General features: G+C 37.6%; 1 protein-coding gene and 1 long non-coding RNA gene across 5 annotated transcripts in view; one reads left to right on the top strand and one right to left on the bottom strand.

The window, feature by feature from the left end:
* Window positions 1-21,533, bottom strand: part of LOC142488767 (uncharacterized) — a 433,714-nt gene that overhangs the window by 141,799 nt on the left and 270,382 nt on the right. The window lies entirely within an intron of this gene.
* Window positions 1-21,533, top strand: part of DNAJC1 (DnaJ heat shock protein family (Hsp40) member C1) — a 118,382-nt gene that overhangs the window by 39,163 nt on the left and 57,686 nt on the right. For all 4 annotated transcript variants that reach the window (XM_075587550.1, XM_075587549.1, XM_075587548.1 and 1 more), the window contains exons 2-4: window positions 8,472-8,573; window positions 9,050-9,096; window positions 20,507-20,672. In XM_075587550.1, coding sequence (XP_075443665.1) covers window positions 8,472-8,573; window positions 9,050-9,096; window positions 20,507-20,672 — 315 coding nt within the window. The remainder of the gene's footprint in view (window positions 1-8,471; window positions 8,574-9,049; window positions 9,097-20,506; window positions 20,673-21,533) is intronic.

Here is a 21,533-nt window from a genome sequence, read left to right as displayed (position 1 = left end):
TTCCAAAGAACTTAAGTTATAAGCCTATTTATTCATTGTGTGTGTGTGTCACTTGTAGTGTCTCACCATTTGATGGCAGTGAAGTTACTGATGTTGTCTGAGGCTTCTGTGGAGCACTCCTCCTGCATGTAACAGAAGGGGAGGTGCCGTGAGATCCTTAGGCATTCAGACATGCACATTTTCGGTATGATGGGCGTAACATTTCATGCCAGCGACAATATTAAAATAAGAGCCTCTAGATGGAGCTTCAGCACTTCCAAACATTGAATATGGCCTTGTGTTTTTTTTTTTTTTTTTTAAACCAATAATGACTGTAGATCTGCTCTTCAATGCTCTTTATTACAGACACCACTTGTGGTTGGTCATACTTACAGAAGTATATTTTTGTACTAGCCTCATAAAAGATGATTCGGCCCTTTTTGTTGCTGGTCCTACCTACAGCTGGCACTGGCGTCTCATTCAAGTTTTTCCTTCATGTTTTACATAAGTAGTACATGATTCCCATGCAGTAATTGATTTTTGGGCCACTGGGAAAATATCCCACAATTTGTTTATTTGCTGGATATTTGTTTCCCCAACTATAAATGATTCCGTTATTTTTCTGTAATGTAAAACTATATAATATGTAGGTGTTCTACAAAGTAAGATAGGGGAATGTGTTGCTAATGCGATGTAAGATATTGTGACTTGGTCACTAAACTTGCATGCTACCTTTTTTTGTTCCATATTTAAATACTTAATGAAAATTACCATTTTATTTTGAAGAAAATAAATCTTGTGTATATATGTGAAATATATATTTCTGTCAATTTAAATTTAAAACAATATTGAGAAACCATTTCATGGTCAGATTTGTGTGTTGCCAAATATGTATTTAGTTCATATTAAGTAAATAGTACCTTCCCAAACTGAATTCATTATGTAAATGCAGCTGCACCAAATACAATTTAGAATCAACAGAATAGTCTCTTTCAAAGAACAATCAAATAGAATTTAGGCTGCACTTGGTATAACCTACAAATATTTAGATCAAGTTATGCAGCAACTTCTACTTGTTCTAATCCCCAGTAAATATAATATTGTTAATGTTTGCACCACTGTTGATGGACACTATTGCTATTAGTCATTATTTCCAAAGAACCTGCCGTTAAAGCTGCCGTTTTAAAAAATATATATATATTTTTTTTCCCCCATGAAATATGTGCATCAATACAATCTGCACACTGACAAGTGATTCGCTAAGCTGCAGATCCATCCATTCTCCTGTAATCGATCACTTGCTCCGGGTTATTTAATTCAGTTCCTGCACAGCATTCTGGGCAATGTAGTCCTGGAATATGATTGACTGGGCACTTAGTCAATTACTAGATACAATTGGTGCACTGCTAGAGAGAGGGCGGGGCTCAAGAGCCAGAGCCTATCAGAAGGGGAAGGGGATGTGACTTTGGAAATGATTCCTACATTAGAAACATTAAAAATGTCTTTAAACATTTTTCAATTTTTTTTTTGAAAATGCTACAAGTATTTTCTCATAGTACAGAACTGATTTATTTAAAAAAAAATAAACACATGTAGGATATTGCTTTAAATGCATTTTCGTTGCTTGTTAATGTCTTGAATGTCAAAGGTGCAATTCGGGCATCTACCGTAGTGACACAGTTAAAATGATGTTCTCTAGTACATGACCTGCCCCCTCCTCAGTCCTATACGAGCTGCAACAGCAACTAATAGAGTGGAATAATAATCAGATCATTCTATGTGACACTTCCATTTTCCCAGGGAACGCAATGCTGTTTTTATTTTCTTGGTGATTGCCATCTTAAATAAAACTTCTTTCTTGGCGGTGCTGTCATTACTCTTGTAGCTATGATTCTCGTTTGTAGAGTTAAATATTACTGATGTCCTTGTGCCCTACAACTTGAACTAAAATATGTTGGCATTGATTACTGGCTTCAAAACTGAACTCCTTCCTAGGTGATTACAGCAGCACACAATAAATGGTTACACTCTGTACACAACGTGTCACAAAGCAGGTCCGTGGTGTGTGGTTTTTTTTTAATTACATTGTCGTCAGGACCTAAACTTTGACTTTGTACTAGTGCGGGGCTGGAGGCGGGGCAACTCCATTCCTCATGGGTCACCAACAGGCCGGGCATTGGGGATATCCCTGCTTCAGTACAGGACTGAGCCACTGATTGAGCTGCCTGTGCTGAAGCAGGGATATCCCTTAAACCTGGCCTGTTGGTGGCCCTTGATAACTGGAGTTGGCCCACACCCTGCAAGAGTGGCTGCATTTTCATTTACATTTTGCAGCAGGGAGCAGATGAAATTTTCACTTTTCCCCCCCGAATGATACATTTTAATGAAGCACGCAGTTGATTAATTTTGAAATAAAATGCTTCAACATTTCTAAATGGTAAGGGATTGAAATACTGCCTATTGAATTGATATACATTTCTATGGTAATAAAAGCACTAGTCATGCAAACCTTTTGCCTACAATGCACAGCTATGTATCCAGTTTATTGGTGCAGAACCAGAACGGACATTGGCAAGACAAATCTGGTTACTTTGAAATTGAATTTGTTTGATATATCTGGTGCAGCGTTGTGCCCCTGAAAGGCCGAAGGTTTTCCCCAGTGCACACTGCACCATATCGCAGCTCCACTCATTTCTGAGGAGATTAGCCGATGATAATATTATATACTTAAAGAAAAAAAAATAGGCATGTCTTGCATCCAATGGCAGTGAAAGTATGTTATAAAGTCATAAAGTGGTTCTGTAATGTTACAGGTTTGCTCCGTTTAGAAACCTGCAGAGGAGTAACAGAGTATTGTAACACCAGGTTGTTCCTTTTTTCCAGTCTGTTGCCATTGCTTCAGGATTTTGAAACCCCAATGAAAATCTTACATTCAGGCCTAAAGCTTACCTTAACCATAATAAATATTCCAGAATATATAATATGCATAGTGTTTGCTATGACCAAGCTGGGTGTTCACACTTCATGGAGGATTCCCTGCAACAACAAAAAAACCACTTTTTTTTTTTTTTTTTTTTTTTTAAATGTATATATTTTTTTCACAAAACCTAGTAGTCTGATACTTCAGCACTTTATATGTGATCAGTATTCAAAAGGGAAAATCAAAGCAAACCAAATAAACCTTTTTGTTTTTGTCAACATTTATTTAATCTGCTGTCTTAAATTAAAAAAGTTTTTAGATAATGTTTTACTTTTAAAAATTCCATTTGACAAACTATATTATCTAAAGGCGATGCTATATTTTGTAATAAATTATCATTGTTTAATATTGCACCCCTGTGTGTCAATCTACAGTATTAGTTTTTTATGCGACTTATGCTGTGTGTTCTTGTCTCCTATTCCCCTTGTGCTGTGCTTAATGTATGTTGGTACTTTGTAAACCAACCACAACTTCTTATATGGTGCTTCCCATAGGCTCTTTATTATATATACACCTCAAGTCATACTTTCTGCATTGCAGTAAGTGCCAATTCACCAAGGGGTGAATAAGTGACGCAAACCCTCACCATACAGTACTTTTAGCATTGGGCGGATTTCTGTTCTTTGATATTAAATGCCAGGTATTTGTGGAAACAATTAGTAATGGGCACCAGGGGGGGAGAGAGAGAGAAACAACGTAAATAGCTGATTAAAAACAGAAAAGGCCTGTCTGCGGCACTTTTAACCCAGTATGATGCAATTGTATTGAACATTATCAGGAGGCCAGTTATAGATCATTTAAAATGTACATCCCTTTTAAGCTCCACTCTACTTTTGTGGCCCAAGTTCCCTTTTAGCCATTTTGGCACTTTTTACAGCTGAGCTGAAAGGAAAATTCATCAGGCATGAAAAATCCCTTTTTTTTCCCATGAGTATAGCAGCATCTGCCACGCTGATATAAGAGCTGCATAATGAAACCATACGAATCCATACATTGTGTGTGTGTGTGTGTGTGTGTGTCACCTCTCTTTCCCAGTTAACCCTATGGTTCCTACTGATCAGTCTGCTTTGTCGGTTTGTACCGAATCCGTTCTGCCTAGTAACCAATAAATCGATTATCGCAAACCAAGTAGTTGGCCCTACAAAATTATCTGTAATGTGAATTGTCTGTTCCATCCAGATGAAACTTTTTGTTGGATCACTGCAATTGCTAGTCGCTTACCAAATCCTCTAAAATAGTTAAATACTGAGACACACACCATGTTTCGCTCACTTTCAATGTTTGTCTGAAAGTTTGCGATCTTAAAAAATCAAAGGCCCGTCCCCTAGCGGTGATGGCTTTTTGATGCTTGAAGAAACGTCTCACAAGAAAGCAAAACTGTACACAAGGGCACTAAAAACTGTGCAGCAGCATTTTGGATAGTTTTGCTTATGTTTGTGTCGGAGGGCAGGGGTGCTCAACTCCAATCCTCAAGCCCCCCACCACCAAACAGGTCAGGTTTTCAGGATATCCCTGCTTCAGCACAGGTGGTGCAGTCAGACTGAACCTTTTTATTGAGCCACCAGTGCTGAAGCAGGGATATCCTGAAAACCTGACCTGTTGGGGTTTCAGGAATGAAGTTGAGCCCCCCCCCCCCCCCCCATAGATGGGGGCAGAGTGTGTGTTAGTTTGAGTAAATATTTGATTGACAAACACTCCCATATTCGTAATTCTTTTTCTTACAACAATATTTTTTTATTTAAAGTCTGAATAAATTAGTTTAAGAGCGATTATATATGAGTTCTGTGATCGTACGGTTTTATCTTGAATTTCTCCGTTCCAAAAGCTGTCAAACATTTATTACGTTGAGACAGTTCTTACAAATAGTACAAAAGGTTTTAGATTGGTGTTAAAGGACAGGGGTTGTAGTGCTTTAATTTTATTTCACCTGGATCATGCCTTGGTGGGGCTAGTGTCCGTGCTGGCGGGCATCACCACACTATTGCTAGGTTGGTTAAATAATGTATGGAGATTTCCAAACTGCTTTACATCAGGGGTAGCCAACGCCAGTCCCGGAGCTACCAACAGGTCAGGTTTTCAGGATATTCCAGCTTCAGCCACTGATTGACCCATCTGTGCTGTCGCATTGATATCCTGAACCTGACCTGTTGGTTTCCCTTGAGGACTGGAGTTGGCCAGCCTGGCTTTAGACCGGAAGGAGATTAACCCTTTCCAGCCAGTGGGACCAGCACTGCATGGTTTTGCAGTGCAGGCGGTGACGGGGAAATACCTTGTGTGCTGTGAAACTGGGGAAAATGTACAGCAGGCAAATCCCTGCAACGTTACACCCTCTGACTCCAATATTACATCTGGGGATAAGGGAAGGCACTTTCTGCATCTATATCAGAATAATGAAAAGATAGCGAGTGGCCACTGTTGGAATCCAATAGACGACGGCTTCTTTTGCATCAGGGAGCACCACTAAATCCCTAGATGTCCCTAAGTGTTTCCCCAAACAAATGTTGAGCATTTATTCCATATAGCTGCAACATACAGCAAGTGTCCCGACGTCGAACGTGCGGCTTCTGCCTGATTTGGGGGATTGTTTCTCTGTTAAATGTATGGGGCTTGTTGATAATATAGTAGATGATCTAGATCTACTTTTAGGCCATGGCATAACATTGTTGATAAGCCCCAAATAAGTGTGTGATGAACTTTGACTGTGGCTTACTTTTCAGCACATTACCTTTACTTTCCAGAGCTGGAACTGGAAGACACATACAACCAATTCTAGTAAATGGACCAGAAGGTGTCTTCTGATGCTACTAAGTGCCATTTAGGAGTAGCCCTGTATCTAAATCTTTACATATTTTTTTTTTAAAGTGGGATTGCTGACATGGTAACATTAAACCTGCTTTCATTCATGTGCAATCTCTAACCTCTGTGTGATGTCATGCTATTCTGAACAAGGTGTACATTATACTTCTGTATACAGTGCTCTTATTTAACAGAGCCTCTAGATTGTAAGCTCTCAGGGTGAGGGCCCTCATTACCTTTTGTATCTGTGTATCTCTGTCCTTATTTGTATGTCATTCCCTTTATGTAATTTACATGACTGTACCCCATTGTACCGCGCTGCGGAATATGTTGGAATTTTTGATGATGGGATGAGCATGGTAGTGATGTAATGGGGTGGGGCCAAATAGACCAAATGATGGGAAAAAAAACTTTAAAACAAATTCCAGTGAGTTCAGTCATGACTTCATTTGCTAACCACGTGTGGGGCCCAGCACAGGAAAGACGGGGGTGGCGTACATGGTATGCAGGCATTGTGGGGAGTTACTTCAGGAAGTAGCGAAGTGATTGGCAGCACTGCCCCCCACATGGCGGCTTCTGCACCCTCATTCTTTACAGCGCTGGTCACCCCTAATTTCCTATTTCTCCCAGACTAATGGGCAAGTAGATCGAGCTTTGCTTATAGGTTTAAGGGGTTAAATATGGGAAGCCTTTCTGTCAACACATCACTGCTATTGATTTTAACCTTTTGTCAGCCAAAGGGGTCTGCAACAGATTACTGGGGCATTTCAGGCAGCAAAAGGGTTAAGAAGCCACTAACTGAACTTGATCAACGCAGCTTTCAAAGGAGGCGTGTAGAATAGGGTATTACGGTCTGTACCCGGTTTTATTTTTATTTCTAAGAATGGACGTACTTCACACTGAAATACAATCCGACAAGTGCACAATGGCTATGGACTAGTTTTATTGATATACATTTCCCACATCATTTGGGGACAGAAAGTTGTCTCTGCCTGCTCATGTACATGCAGAATAGTGTTTGTTGGGCACTGCATTTTCCTGTAGTAGTGGTGGTATTTTAGTGATCGGTGGCTTACACGTGGTTTAATGACTGTTCCTGCTACTAATGCAGCACATAATGGTTATGCCGTCTTTTGCAAAGATTACTGAAATATTTGGTCTGAAATCCATTTGTGTGACGCCACTGTCATTTTATTCCTTACACATAGCCGATTTCCCTGTGCTTCTTGTTATATTCTGTATATGTTGGCTTTGTTGCTTAGTAACGCCTACTTTATCATGTGGCAGAATCTCTTTGTACCAAGAGACCTTTGGCGTGCTTCAGCCAACTCGCATTGTCCTCTTTTTTTTTTTTTTTTTTTAATAAATATATATATTTTTTTTTATTTTATGGAGTTTTTTTTGTTTTTTCTTAGAAAATTTGAAGCACGATCGATATATTCTCAACTCTGTTATGTGAGTGGTGTCGGTAACACAGTAACAAGATTACAACTAGACTGTTTTTAGGTTTATGGAGTTGTTTTTTATTTTATTTTTTATTGTTGATGTTGATCTCTTATCTTTTTCAGTTCAGCTTTACAATGTTGCTGGCTGGTATCACGTGAATGCCTTTGTATATTTATGTTCTCTAAAGTTTTTATAGGCTTCTCGAATAAAAGTTTAGATTTTAAATATAGCATAAATACTGCTCGTTTTTATAAAAAGAAAAATCGAGATTAAACAATTTCCTTCAGATTGTGTGTTTTTTTTTTTTTTTTTAAGGTTGTGCTTTCAAGAAAGTGTAATGGGTGACAACAGGAAAGCTCACGATATTTGCAAAAAAGACTCAACATCTATTCAATAGACTGTAGTAAAGTTAGTGGCAAATAATTCTCTTTGAAAGCATAAAGCCTGTAGGTCTATCATTCTTTTACCCTTTCATGCAAAATACATTGTCTGTGGTTGCGGGAACATTAACAAAGCATTGCAAGCGATATGATTTAACACAACGTTAGCAATATGTATGTATGTCTTTATTTATATAGCGCCATTAATGTACATCGCGCTTCACAGCAGTAATACACATGACAATCCTATAAATAACAAATAATACAAATAACACATAATGGAAAGAAGTGCTTCAGACATAAAAGTAACATTTAGGAAAAGAGCTTACAATCTAATTGGTAGGAGGAACATACAGATAGTAACCTACCAAGATAGCATATTAAATAGTGTGGATAAAAGAACTAGATCTTGCATGTAGCCTCTAGGAGCTGACACGCAAGCAATGCAAATCATGTCCTCGAGAAATCATTGGTAGTTGTGATGTGTGAGTGTAAACTGAAAAGTTGTGTTCTATTTCACACCTGAATTTGTTTTCTTCGCCTGTTTATAGTAAACGTGTTTTTTTTTGTGTGGTTTTTTTTGCAGTCTTTTGATGCTGCTAGATCTTGTAGCAGTTAATATTTCTCAATATACAGAAAATCAGATGTGCTTTGCAAGGGTGGAAGTATGGCATGCACAGAGAAGTTAAGAAGAAAGTGAAATTAGGCTGAATAATTGTTCAGTCATGTGGGTCAGTCTAGCTTGTTCGCTGATGGCTCAAATTACATTGCCTTAGGTGCTGTACTTGGTTGGCTATCTTTAGATCTTAACTAGGCTCTGGGAATTTCAGTCTCTTTACAAAGTTTGCTTTGTGTTTGCTTCACCCCCTCCCTCCTCTCCTTGTTCGCAGGATGCTTCATCTGCAGACATCAGGAAAGCCTATCGCAAGCTTTCTCTAACACTGCACCCAGACAAGAACAAGGAGGAAAACGCAGAAACCCAGTTCAGACAAGTGAGTAATCAACGAGGCGAAATTAGTCAAAGGATTTCAGGTTTTTCTGCAAAGTAATAAAAGGAATTTTTTTCCTCCTGCTGTTCACTACTTGGACAGTAAATGAGAAAATCTGGTTTAGTTTAAACAAACTTATTTGCAAATAGCATTGCAGCTTAATTTGTTTTCTTGCCTCTGACATATCAGTGGTTAACATAACCGTGCACTTTAGCACCCTACTGCTTAAGAAAACCTGCACTACACAATTATTAGTTCGTATAACTTGGGCGTGGGAATTGCTTTTAAGTAACAGCACCTAAGCCGTACATTGAACGGACAAACATTTTATTTGAGAATGTTTACAGCTTTATTGATTGGGCAAAATGCACAGTTGTTTCTATCACAACAAACATAGAGGCAATTGTCTAGTTGTTGTCTTTCCAGCTGCACAAACAGTCTTGTACCGCACTAATCTAAAAGGGATCCTTTTGTTTTAGTTGGTGGCTATCTACGAAGTATTAAAGGATGAAGAGAGGAGACAGCGGTAAGTTTAACTTCTCTGCAGGCTAAAATGTGGAATAGCGAAGAATAGTTATGCACTCCATAGGAAAGCTTTCAATCAACATTATTACTGCATTACAATGCAACTGTGCATTAATCAGACACTCTCCATTGTTCTGTGCATAATGTGTTAGTCATTTAGAATTCCATCTTTTTGCTCTAGTTAAGGTTGGGTAATTAGTCCCTTTGCATACTTGTTCCTGCCTTCATAAAGGTTTGGATATTTAGCTAGATGTAGGTTAACAATTAACAAAATTAATGCAATTTTAGAAAATGTGCAGCATGGTGACAAGTTGGCCAATTTTATAAGGTGATCACGAAGCACACACACAAATATGATTGGGTCACATAATGTTTTGATGGTTTATGTGAGTTTTTTCCTTTATTCTGTTTTGACAGTCACTAGTTTGTGCGTTTTTTTTTTTTGTTGGTACTTTTGCAAGAGACCACATTGAATTTCTTAACATATTCGAGGGACTTTCAAGTCCCCACTTACACAAAGTAACTGATGTTAAGCGAGACTCATTATTTATGTAGAAATCTGTTTCGATTGCAAATTCATTGGTTACTCCAAATAAAACGTCTTAGAGGCGGGTCTGTGAGGACACGTTTAAAAATCCCTTATTTTCAGCCTCCCCCACAGAAGACCACTGAATTCAGGGGACATGCAACGCTCGTGCAATAGCTCTGCTTCTGTGAATCCATATTTTTGACATCCAATTGTTTTGAAGTCGGGTTTATAGGATATTTTGACCACATATAAATGCATAATACCAATTCATATGTGGACCCTCAATGCTGCATTAATATCTGATGTTTGTTACCATTCATTTCTTATTTACGCATCTCAAAGACGACATCTTTGGCCACACAGCCTGGTACAACACCATTGTACAATCATTGCAGAAAGATTTGAAGGAAGTGTTTTAAAATGTGCTAACTAGAAGATGTTTCTTTGTGTTGGTCAAGTGACCGTTACTGTTGCACAAGGATTATTTGTTTATTGTATGTGAGCTCCCTCAAAGAAACCACCGGTAGACTGGCTGTAGCTTTCAGTATAAAATAATTTGTTTGGATATATTTTTAAGTGGGAAAAAAGGTGCAATCCATTGTGAAACTTGGCTGCATAGAGCTTTGAAGATATTTTAATAATTAAATGGTTAAAGAAAAAAAAAAACACTTCAGCAGTGCTACAGTGCCTTGTATAATTTAACTTTAATACGGTCTCTACATATTTTTGCACATTTATATTTTGAAAAAATAATTCGTACTCCTCCTGAGCTTATTAGAATCTATAACATTCAAGAGATCATTTATAGTGATCGCTTTTCAGTACTTTGCTGGGTTAACCGTATCAAATGGTAGCACATTTCCATACCCTCAATTATGTATGTTTCTTTTGCGTTTGCATAAACATCCTTCAGTTATGGGGCCCTTCTTAACACAACTATCACTTTGGCTGCATACCAACGTGTGTTCCTGCTTTTTACACCCATCTCATTGACTAAATTTTTTTTGAAAAAACAATCCAAAAAACTGTTTAAATAACATTGCTTTTGCCAAATCTTGTTTTTGGGATTTAGAATTTGTTTTGTGTATCTTAACTGATTTATTCACAGTAGATATTGATTGGAGAGACAAGACAGATGCCTAATTGCCCAGAAAATAAAAATATCTATTTGGTTTATTTTAACATAATATAAATTAATGATTAATGATTTACCCACTCAACTCTCTGCTGGGTAATCGTACAATTTGTATCTCTGTTTATACTTATATTACATAGAAAGTGACTAATGGTCAGAAAGTTGTCCCGTCACCATCAAAAATATAAATACAAAAATACAATGTGGTCCTGGACTCCACATTGTATACACAGTCAAATTAGTTGAAATCCATGTTTGGCTTGATATGGATTTATTTGGGACTCTGGGTCTGCATTGTTTGTATTTTAGTACAATGCCATTTCCAGACATTATTGCATTCTTTTAAAGCACTTGGGTTTTGGCTGTATGCCTCGGTTTTGCTTGAGGCGAGCAGTAATCCCCCATAAATGCTTAATCTTTTGGGCCTTTTTGGTAATTGAGATAAAACAAATATATAGATATCTGCACTATTTCTGGTAGGACTGTGATGGTTAACCCGTTGCAGAAAAAAATGGATTTATAATTCAGAAAGCAATTAGTACTTGTTTTGTCATTTTTATATTATGTTTATGTGTATAAAACTAACCGATTGAGGAGAGTTTTGTGCAAATGTGGTGTTGTGGCTGTATTAAGTGAACCCTCCTCCCCCCCGGTGAATAAACAAATATAAAGAAATGTAAATTGTTCTGGGCAAGATTAGGAATATGAACAACTACAATCATTAAGCAACAGAAGAAGAGTTTCAAAAAGTATGCACGTTGGTGCATGGAAATGTCAAACCTTGCATCTTCTCTGCTTGTGCTCCAAACATTTAGTAAAATCACCAGAAAGATGACACACACACCACTGGGCTTCCCCCATGTGAAAAAGGGAAGGGGGGATTTCCTTACCTTTTTGTATTTTTTTATTTTTTTTATAGGGGTATATTAATAATAATAACCTAATATATAGTGCTTTTCTCCCAATGGGATTCAAAGCGATTCACACATTTAAAGCGAACGTTTACAAAATAATATAAAGAACACAATATAAATATATAAAATATTACGTACCAGTTGTTGGATCCATTTAAAACTAGATTCCTTTGTTTTGTTAAAGGTAGTTTTTTTTTTTTTTTTGGTGATCTCTCCTATCCATTTTGAATAAGTATTTATTTTTTATTTTTTATTTTATAATTTGTGCTTTTTCCGTTTTTTTAATTTTTATTCAAACATGTTTTACAATTCTAAAAATACAGCAATAATTCAGGAACGGATGTACATTATATGTAAAACTTTACTTGAAAGGAGGCGGCCACATTTTACACTGAACATTTTTGGATTGAAACAGGCAAGTGCTCTGTGCTGCTGCTTTGAGATGTGCTCTGTGCTGCTGCTGCTGCTTTGAGATGTGCTGCTGCTGCTGCTTTGAGATGTGCTCTGTGCTGCTGCTGCTGCTTTGAGATGTGCTGCTGCTGCTGCTTTGAGATGTGCTGCTGCTGCTGCTTTGAGATGTGCTCTGTGCTGCTGCTGCTGCTTTGAGATGTGCTGCTGCTGCTTTGAGATGTGCTCTGTGCTGCTGCTGCTGCTGCTTTGAGATGTGCTCTGTGCTGCTGCTTTGAGATGTGCTCTGTGCTGCTGCTGCTGCTGCTTTGAGATGTGCTCTGTGCTGCTGCTCTGCCATTTGCACAGGAAATGCTATACAGGCAGTCCTCGTTTTACAACGCTTCGCTTTACAACAAATGGCTTATCCAACGCTGTGCAATGCATACCTATGTTCATTTTTTACAACGCCAAAACGGCTTATCCAACGCTCTTACGACGCTTTGCAACGTTGTGTATGTGTATATATATATATACACATACACATACACATAAACAACGTTGCAAAGCGTCGTAAGAGCGTATATATATAATATTATACTATATAATATTATATTATACTATATAATATATTATTTATTATGTTATATTATATATATAATACAGTATATACACTATATAATTTATGTGTGTGCTGCATATCTTATTGCCAGCATAAAATATTTGGTGTAATTTAGTGTTAAAAATGCCTTCAGGAACGGAACCTTTCATTTAAACAGTGTTCCTATGGGAAAATGTGTTTCGCTTTACAACGTTTCGCTATCCAATGCCATTTTGAGTAACACATTGTGTTGGATAACCGATGACTGCCTGTACTGTAATACAGTTTTATAAACTACTGTCCTATTTTCCAGAAAAATATTAAATGGTAAAACAGTGTCTATAACATAAATTACAAACTCACTTAATCAATATATTTTCTAACCAAGTAGTAGTTATTTTTAAACCGTCAGAGGGGCCCCATGAGGTAGCCGCAATGTCATGGTGTGTGGCCCTCCAGGGGCGTCATGCTGTAGGGACTGTCATGCCCACAGAGTGCTCGTTTTCTAGGGGAGATCGCGTGTCGGGAGCGCAGCACGCCATCTGTAATACATGGAGGTGGCGCATTTCCTGCTTAAGGTATGCGGTCATATGACCACGGTGTGCCAGAGTGGCCGTAGCACTTTGGGCTGCTGTCCGACTGGCACCCAAAAGGTTAATACGGAGCCATTTCAGCCACATAAATCATGTTGGTCTTCTATATATTCCAGATGTTGTCTGAATAAAGTATTTTATGTGTCCCCCCCCCCACCTTTATTATACAGTTGACTCCCAGTTTAATCTGAGATCTCCGTGCCTCTCGGGTGTCTGTGAAGAATCCCCATGTGGTGTTTACAAAGGCATCATATATATCCGTCCTATGCCAGGATGGCAGCAAATTAATCAGACTTTCCCACGTACACTCACACTTGTTCTTTCTGTACTTCCGATTGTCTGTGTGTGTGTTTGAAATAAGATACATTTTGTGGCAGGTTTATGGTTTGGGGAATTGCTCTTACAATATTTTCCTATTTCCGAAAATGAAAGCTACACGATCTGACTGTACGTTGCATTAATTGTTTTGATGCGTTTCCTTCCAGCCTCTGAGAATGTCATGTATTTGAGGGCACACCCACAAGCATAGCTTCAAATCCGCTTTTGCTAACTTGCATTTCAGACGCGCATTTTTTTTATCTACTGAAATCTTTCCAAAGTCAATATCGAAAGCGAAATATGCCCTATGAAATATTCTAACCTGCATTTCTGAGTCTCTGGTATTATATTATGTGCTCAGCCTTGATGCTGCTTCTGGTGGCAGCTTGGTGTTCTGTTATGGAACTATATGTATGGGTTGTTCCTATTGCTGAACTGTTTGAGAATTGTGCATAGAGCATTCATGTCATTGTAGTGTTTCTTGGAAATTGTAACAACTCACAAATTAAATACTTTAGCTGTGAGTTAAACCCAATAAAAATGTTACATATGCCACCTACTTATTGCCAAAAACCTTCATGGTCCCTAATCATATCTTGGTGACCTAAATTGCACTCGAGTTTTAGTAACAGGTTAATGTGCTTGGAAACACCAGTGTTTGTGTTTCATCCTAATAGATTGTATTGCTTACTGTTGTAAATAATGTTTCAATTTACTATTCCTTTTTTTTAAATTTGATTTAGTTCTTAAACTGGCTGGGATTTGTCTGAAAGATAGTTGATATTCACATAACCTTGTGCTTGTTGGTACAGTATGAGACAAAATACAGATGCGGAATGTGACCTGCAGGTTCCTTCCTTGCAGATTTAAACAGCCCGGGAATAATTCTTTGGAGATTGAATGCCTAGATAAGAGGTGGCCAACTCCGTCCGGTCCTCAAGGGCCACCAACAGGTCAGGTTTTTGGGATATCCCTGCTTCAGCTCTCAGGTGGCCCAGTCAAAGACTGAAGCAGGGATATCCTGAAAACCTGACATGTTGGTGTCTCGAGGACTGGCGTTGGCCACTCCTAAACATATTATTTTTTATTTTTGTTTAACTGTCTAATTTGAACATTTTCATAAATTTATAAAAGGCGAATGGGGAAGGATACAAAAAATAAAATAGGAATGGGGAAAGGGAGGTTGATGGGTTTATGATACAATCCCATATACATTTCTATTTGATCATGCATTTACAATTGATGAGATATAAAGATATATTTATATGATCAAATGATATATTATGAAGATTTCCAGGGCAGCCAAATCTCACAGAATTGATCAAAAGATGAATTTAACAGATTTGTGAGACGTCCCATAAGATTAACTTCTTTTCATTTTTGTAAATCACAGTCCTTGGTAAAGGCTCTTCCTTTTCATTATAGCGCATCTGGTGGCCGATTTAATGTGTGAAGTCAATATTTGGAAACATTTAGGAAGTTTGGGATTTTTTTAATATAAAAAATTGTTTGGGTTACTTCTGCGATCAAATCAAAGATCTGTGACCAAGTTTGAGAAATGTTGGGACAAGACCACCAGCGATGTAACATCGTACCAACGCTGACATCCTCTCCAACATCTGTTGGAATATTGTGGATATATTTTACTTAATCTATCTAGTACTAGTTACCTAGTAGGATTTTATATCCATTCTCTTTTATATTGGTACAAATCGAGCGTTTAGAGGTGTTTGTGGATCTGGCTTCCCATTCTTCTAGTGGTATCCTCGTATCTAGTTCTTTTTCCCAATTAAGCATATGTAATTTATTATCTGCAGACATGTTTTGTAAGATTTATTTATATACACCCATACACTTCCTTTTTCATAAAGGAAGAATCCATGCAGAATTTTTCAAAACAAGAAAGTACTCACAATCTATTCATAGGTACATTCAGAGAGATTTTGAAATGTCTTGGTTATAGGAATTGGAAAAATTCAGATTTGGGAAGATTATATTTTGTTTGTAATTCAGTAAAAGATTTTAATGTTCCAGAATCAAAAAAATGTAAGGGTCTTGTAATTGCCGCCTCTTGCCAAGAAGAGAAATTGCTGTATTCACTTACATGTGGAAATTGTGGATTGGAGGATAGTGGGGAGCATTGGGACGGGCTTTTGGTTGATCACCTTTTTTTGTCCCAGTAGAAGAGCGAGCAAGGAATTGACGGAATGTCACACGTTTCTCGGGGACTTTTAGATTTGAGAATCCAAAGTACATTTTCCGGTGGGGTGGAGGGTAATGTGTGTTCAATTTCTACCCATCGCTTGGGATTTGTTTTGGTGTGCCAATCAATAATGGGTAAAAATTGTGCAGCTTCTAGGTAAAAGTTGAAATTAGGAAGGATCAAACCACCTTTTATAATCCGTCTATTTTACAGACTGATGTTCTTCATTTCTTTCCGAACCGTATGAATTTATTTATTTTTGATTTTGAAAAATATTCAACTCTATGGTGTAGTTTATTGATCTAGGTTAACGTGTTTAGCATTAGATGGCACATCTATGACACATTTGTATACAATATGTTGCAGGTCTGTTTGGCACTAAAATATTTAACTTAATGGCTCCATAAGGCCTTGCATTGCCTGCCATTATGTTCCTGGCCCTGGCAGCAAATTCTATATAGGTATAGGCCTTGCGGTATGCTGGATTTCTAACTTTCTAGTGACTCCCTTTTCTTATCATATTGCTCCTGTTCTCAGTAGCCTGAAAACGTGTCCTATATTTCCAGGTGTTCTTTTGGAAATATCCAAGAAGTGGAGCTGCTTTTGTATTTGTCTGTAGTCTTGTTTCCCTGCTTGCTAATTGTGAATTAGTCCTTGCTGGTATGATTTATTGATGGGAATGTCTGGAATGTGTCCATTACCAAAGGAATGGATTAACAAAGGAAGTTATCAATAATGGTCAGACTTTTCAAATGAGTTGCACTGCAACCTCCTTGCATCAGTTAAAATGGATTGCAGTATTTTGTCATGGCATTTTGAGTGCATACTAATGCAACCACGGAACAAACTGCTTTTAAATGTGCTTTTACAGTCTGTCATACCCAAGTAAAAAAAACATTCACAGTAAAGGCCTTGTGTGGACTCTAGTGAGTCTTGCTTTCCTTCCTTTTATGTAATGGCACTAAAGAGCTATATCATTTATTTTATTTTTGGGGAGGTGGTAGATGCGTATTTCAACTCTATAGTTTTGCTTCCAGGTGAGTAAATGATCATTGTGATTTTTTTTTTTTTTTTTTTAAACAAAAAACTGCTAAATCCGAATGCTAAATAGGTTTGATTTTCTGTCATCAAACTTTTGCGGTGGATTGTGCCCTTAAACTATAGGAATATTAATGAGCATCAAATATTCTTATATATTTTTTTTAGTGTAGGTGTAAATTATTCTGTATGTTGAGATACTACTGTTTGTTAGCATTACTTTGTATGTATAAATTGGTAAAACAAAATTGTGTGTTAAAAATGAAAGCTTTTATTTTCCAGCACAAATGTTGATTAATATATTGTTAAAGCTATTAAAACATAAAAATGTTGATTCCACACCTTTAAAGCTCACGGGATTAGCACTACAGCAGGATAATGTAGAGGTCTAAAACAAAAGCAATAACATGAATTCTTGGTAATATAATATAGATTTATAATTGGGTTGGCACTATATGTTATGGACATTATGTATACGTGTATATTTGACACTTTTAGTAACATCGGATTTAACAGAGGTTCGTAAAACTTTACCAAAATCAAGATGTATGTGTACCTTTAATGTAGGTATATTACAAGCCATGTGCACTGTGCTTTACATTGATGGGTAAGAATAAAAAACATAATGCAGAGAAATATAATACAAAAGTGATATACAGAAACAAATATTAAACATTGAAAGAAACACACGTGATTAATACTCCCAATAATTTCCTCCACACTAATGCGCTGTTCTGGTTGCATAATGCATCACTTTTCTTTGTTACCATTTTCACAAAACCTATGATTTTGCTAATAGATCACGTGGCCTCCTAAATAACAATATGGTACAGAAGACGTGCTGGGGAACGTCTGCAGAAATATTTGCCGCACAAGCAAATATGATAAACTTTCCGACGTTCCGTGTAATCTTCGTTGATTTGATTTTGGAATTAGATAGGAATTGAGCACAATGGTTTATGCCACTTTTGTTTTCATTCTGATACGAATATTCTGTTGCCTCTTGCTACCATATTTCAGATACTCGATTCACCATATTTGTTTATCTATGGTGCCAAATGAGTTGCAGTCTTCAAAATATGTTCTTTGAATTGTATGTGGCAGTTTCTAATTGATTATATTTTTGCTGCTTCCTCCCTCCCTACACCCAAGCGCGCCCCCCCTTTGCTGCTTCCTCCCTCCCTACTCCCTAACCCCCCCCCCCTTTTTTTTTTAATGCTGCAATGCTTCAGCTTCTCATCACCTTATATTCCAAAAGTGGGTTATAATGGAAGCCATCTTCCTTTTAAAATGGACAGTTGTGTGAGCCATGATGTTCATTGATGATAAAATCAATGGAGAATTGATTGTCAGGCTTAATCCTTGGAGACGGTTGCTCAGAGCAGCAGGCGTTGCATGAATGGGAAGTGCTCTTTTAAGGGGTGCAACGCATAAATGTTTACTGCCTGAAAATGCTGTGAACATAATGGCATCTTTCTGCAGATATTGTGTATGTATTTGTGTGGGGGGGGGTGTTCCCCTCTTCTCATTTTGTTTGGATATTTCTTTACATGTTAATTGTTTTGACTGTGGCTGATTTATATATAGATATAGATATTTTTCCTATCGCAAGTCCATTTGTTAATTTGAATATATAAATATCAGTCTTTTTCTTCAAATCGCACTAAGGTATCAATTTAATAATAAGTATGGAAGCAGCGACTGCATTTGTTGGATTTAAATTGATTTACATGTCAAGACTGGCAGTTTAGCAGCTGTGCTATTATTCTTAGATCGGTCAATTTACTTGCGAAAAACCTACTATGGAGTCCTACTGACCTGCATGACAATATAGGCCCTATTTCTATTCCTGTAATTAGGCTCGCCACTAACTCAGAATATTTTTAATTAAAATATTTTGGTCAATGTGTTGCACCAAATTAGGCCTTTCAGTGCAGATTTAATTCTTGAAACTGTGTGATCAGAATTTCGAATGAGTGGAGCTCAGTTTAAGGTTAACAGGTTGTATGCCTCTCTTTAAAAATGTTGATTACACTGCTGTAAGCTTTACAATGCAGCTTTCCTTCTTTTTCATTGGTGGTGAGTATGTTTCTGCTGTCCTTGGTTTGCCCCCCTGAATACAAATGTACATGATGCTGTTATGTTATAGTTCCTTAGCCAGAAGTTTATTTCACTCTAAACAGGCTCTCAGTAGATTTAACCATTGCAAATTAAAAAACAAACAAATTTCAGTGTTTTATGGGATAAAGGAAAAAAAGGTACAATAGATATCCGGGTACTGTGCAACGTCATACAGATGGTAGTTTGTATAATTAGGGGGTGAAACACTGAGCGTTTTATTTAATGAACTATTTGCTTCTACTGGGGCTCGCAAAATGTACTGAGAATGGTGTTAACCGTAAAGGCAAGTGTTTCAAAAGCTGATGAGACTGATAATATTTTAATTACACTAAAAGTACATGGAAAAGCCTTGGCGTTTGTATGGTTTTTTTTGCAGGTTGGGGGACAGTTGGGAGGAGATGCTTGCACTTCATATGTGCAGCAACACACTTTGTAACGTGAAAGGGAAACGCTTTAAAACGTTATGTCTCTAACGATGTATTATTCAGAATGTTTTGTACTGTACCTCATTGTTCTAATGTACGCCCCAAAGTATTCTATGTATTGTATTGTATGTCTTTATTTATATAGCGCCATTAATGTACATAGCGCTTCACAGTAGTAATACACGTGGTAATCAAATAAATAACAGATAATATAAATAACAGATCATGGGAATATGTGCTTTAGACATAAAAGTACTCTGCACTCCCTGTTCTGTTATTTCTTTTTATAGTGTGGTTCCCTGAACAGACTTATTACGTTCAGTTATTCCTGTGTCAACTTGTCAATGTTCTGTAATCATTACTATTTTTTTTTTTTTTATGTATTGCTTGCATTTTTCTTTCGGAATAGGTTAAAAGACACGGTTAAAACAAAATATGCAAAGGAGTGTAAGTGGCAGGAGAATTGAATTAGTAGGACCTGGTTAATATCCCAAATCCAACGCCTAACCTTGGCAACGCACTTTTTTTTTTTTTAATATTGCAAACTGCGCTGCATAAGGGAATTGTACCTGCAGTTCTAAATGCAGGATAGCATAGTGCTGAAGATATTTATTTTTAAAGTCACATTTGTTATCTACATTTGTTCTAAAGTATGTAACAAAACATGATCATAAATGGTTCTTTCCTGTAATCTGTTTAATGAATTTACCAGAAGCCGAAGGCGTTGAATCATGGATGGGTTAGGAGTAGTCTTCCTGGAGGTCTCTGTAAATAATTGTTTCCCATTTTGGTGCATATTCCAAAGTAGCAAGTTATATGAACACATTTACTAATTTACCCATTTTCTGGCAATTGTAAAGTGTGGGGTTCTGATAAGCACAGGCCGTACAAAAATATGTAAATGGTTTGTAGGCATCAAAGTTGGATGGTATTTATTTTTGTGCAGCGTATTCATTCCCTTTAGTGATTTAACAAAGGTGCTACCTAGGCACTTTAATGTGAATACCCTAGACTGTATGATCTTGTTTTTGCTTACACTTAATTCCATGATTTAGTGACATTCTGCTGTTTTTTTTAATGTAATGATGTTGATTGTGTTTATTTACTGGAGGTACATTAAAGCCTGCCAATCTTATTGCTGTTCTAGGTACGATGATATCCTTGTTAATGGCCTCCCGGATTGGCGACAGCCTGTGTTCTATTACAGGCGGGTGAGAAAGATGAGCAATGCAGAGCTGGCATTGCTTTTGTTCATTATTTTCACAGTGGGCCATTATGCTGTGGTTTGGTCCATCTACCTGGAGAAGCAGCTGGTGAGTATTTATAATAAATAGGAATTGTTAAAAATTGTGTGGCTACCACATATTTTCATTAAGTAATAATATTTCATTTTTTCTTCATGCATCGTTTTCTTTAGCCTGTGTGTACCATATCCCATGGAATTTAGATCTATTCAGATTTGCTTCTTATAGTAAATATATAGATTTCTAGTCATGAAGCACCCTACCCCTACAGTTTGTGTGATGGTTGTATCATACCAATTTGTGACATTTCACTATGATTTTAAATCTCTACCAGTAATTTAAAGAACACTGTGCAGACACAGAACTAAGCAAAGTGCCATCAAACACTGCTCTGACCTCCTATAAATAATAAACAAAACTCAATGCTGGCTTAGCTCTCATCTCCAAATACTCTCCTAACCGCCCCCTCCATTCTGCCCATGACCTTCGCCTCTCCGCCTCCCTTATTACCACCTCCTCACTCCCGCTTGCAAGACTTCTCCCTCCCTCTGAAATTCCCAACCACCATACTATCAGAATCTCCTCCCCCCCCCCCAGCTTTCAGGCATTTCATAGCTCCCCAAACCCCCTCTTTTTAAGGAAGCCTATCTGGCATACCCCTAACCCAATTGGTACCAGCTGTGTGACTTGACCATATTCCATGCCATCTGCGCCTCCAAACCATGTGGCTGGACCAAATTCCACCCTGGGGCACACTCTGTTCCACATGAGCAGCCACTTTTATATTTTTGGTTCAACTTTGCTTCTTGCTAAATCTAGATTGTAAGCTCTTGGAAGCAGGGCCCCCTTTACCTGTATCTGCGCTTTGTTCTTGTTTGGTATGTCATTGAAGAGATCTCATTCTGTTCCCCATTGTACCGCGCTGCGGAC

The sequence above is a fragment of the Ascaphus truei genome, chromosome 2, assembly GCF_040206685.1.
Source record: "Ascaphus truei isolate aAscTru1 chromosome 2, aAscTru1.hap1, whole genome shotgun sequence".
Lineage (NCBI taxonomy): Eukaryota > Metazoa > Chordata > Amphibia > Anura > Ascaphidae > Ascaphus > Ascaphus truei.
The sequence above is the reverse complement of the archived record's forward strand: the minus strand, read 5'-3'. Positions and strand labels throughout refer to the sequence as shown.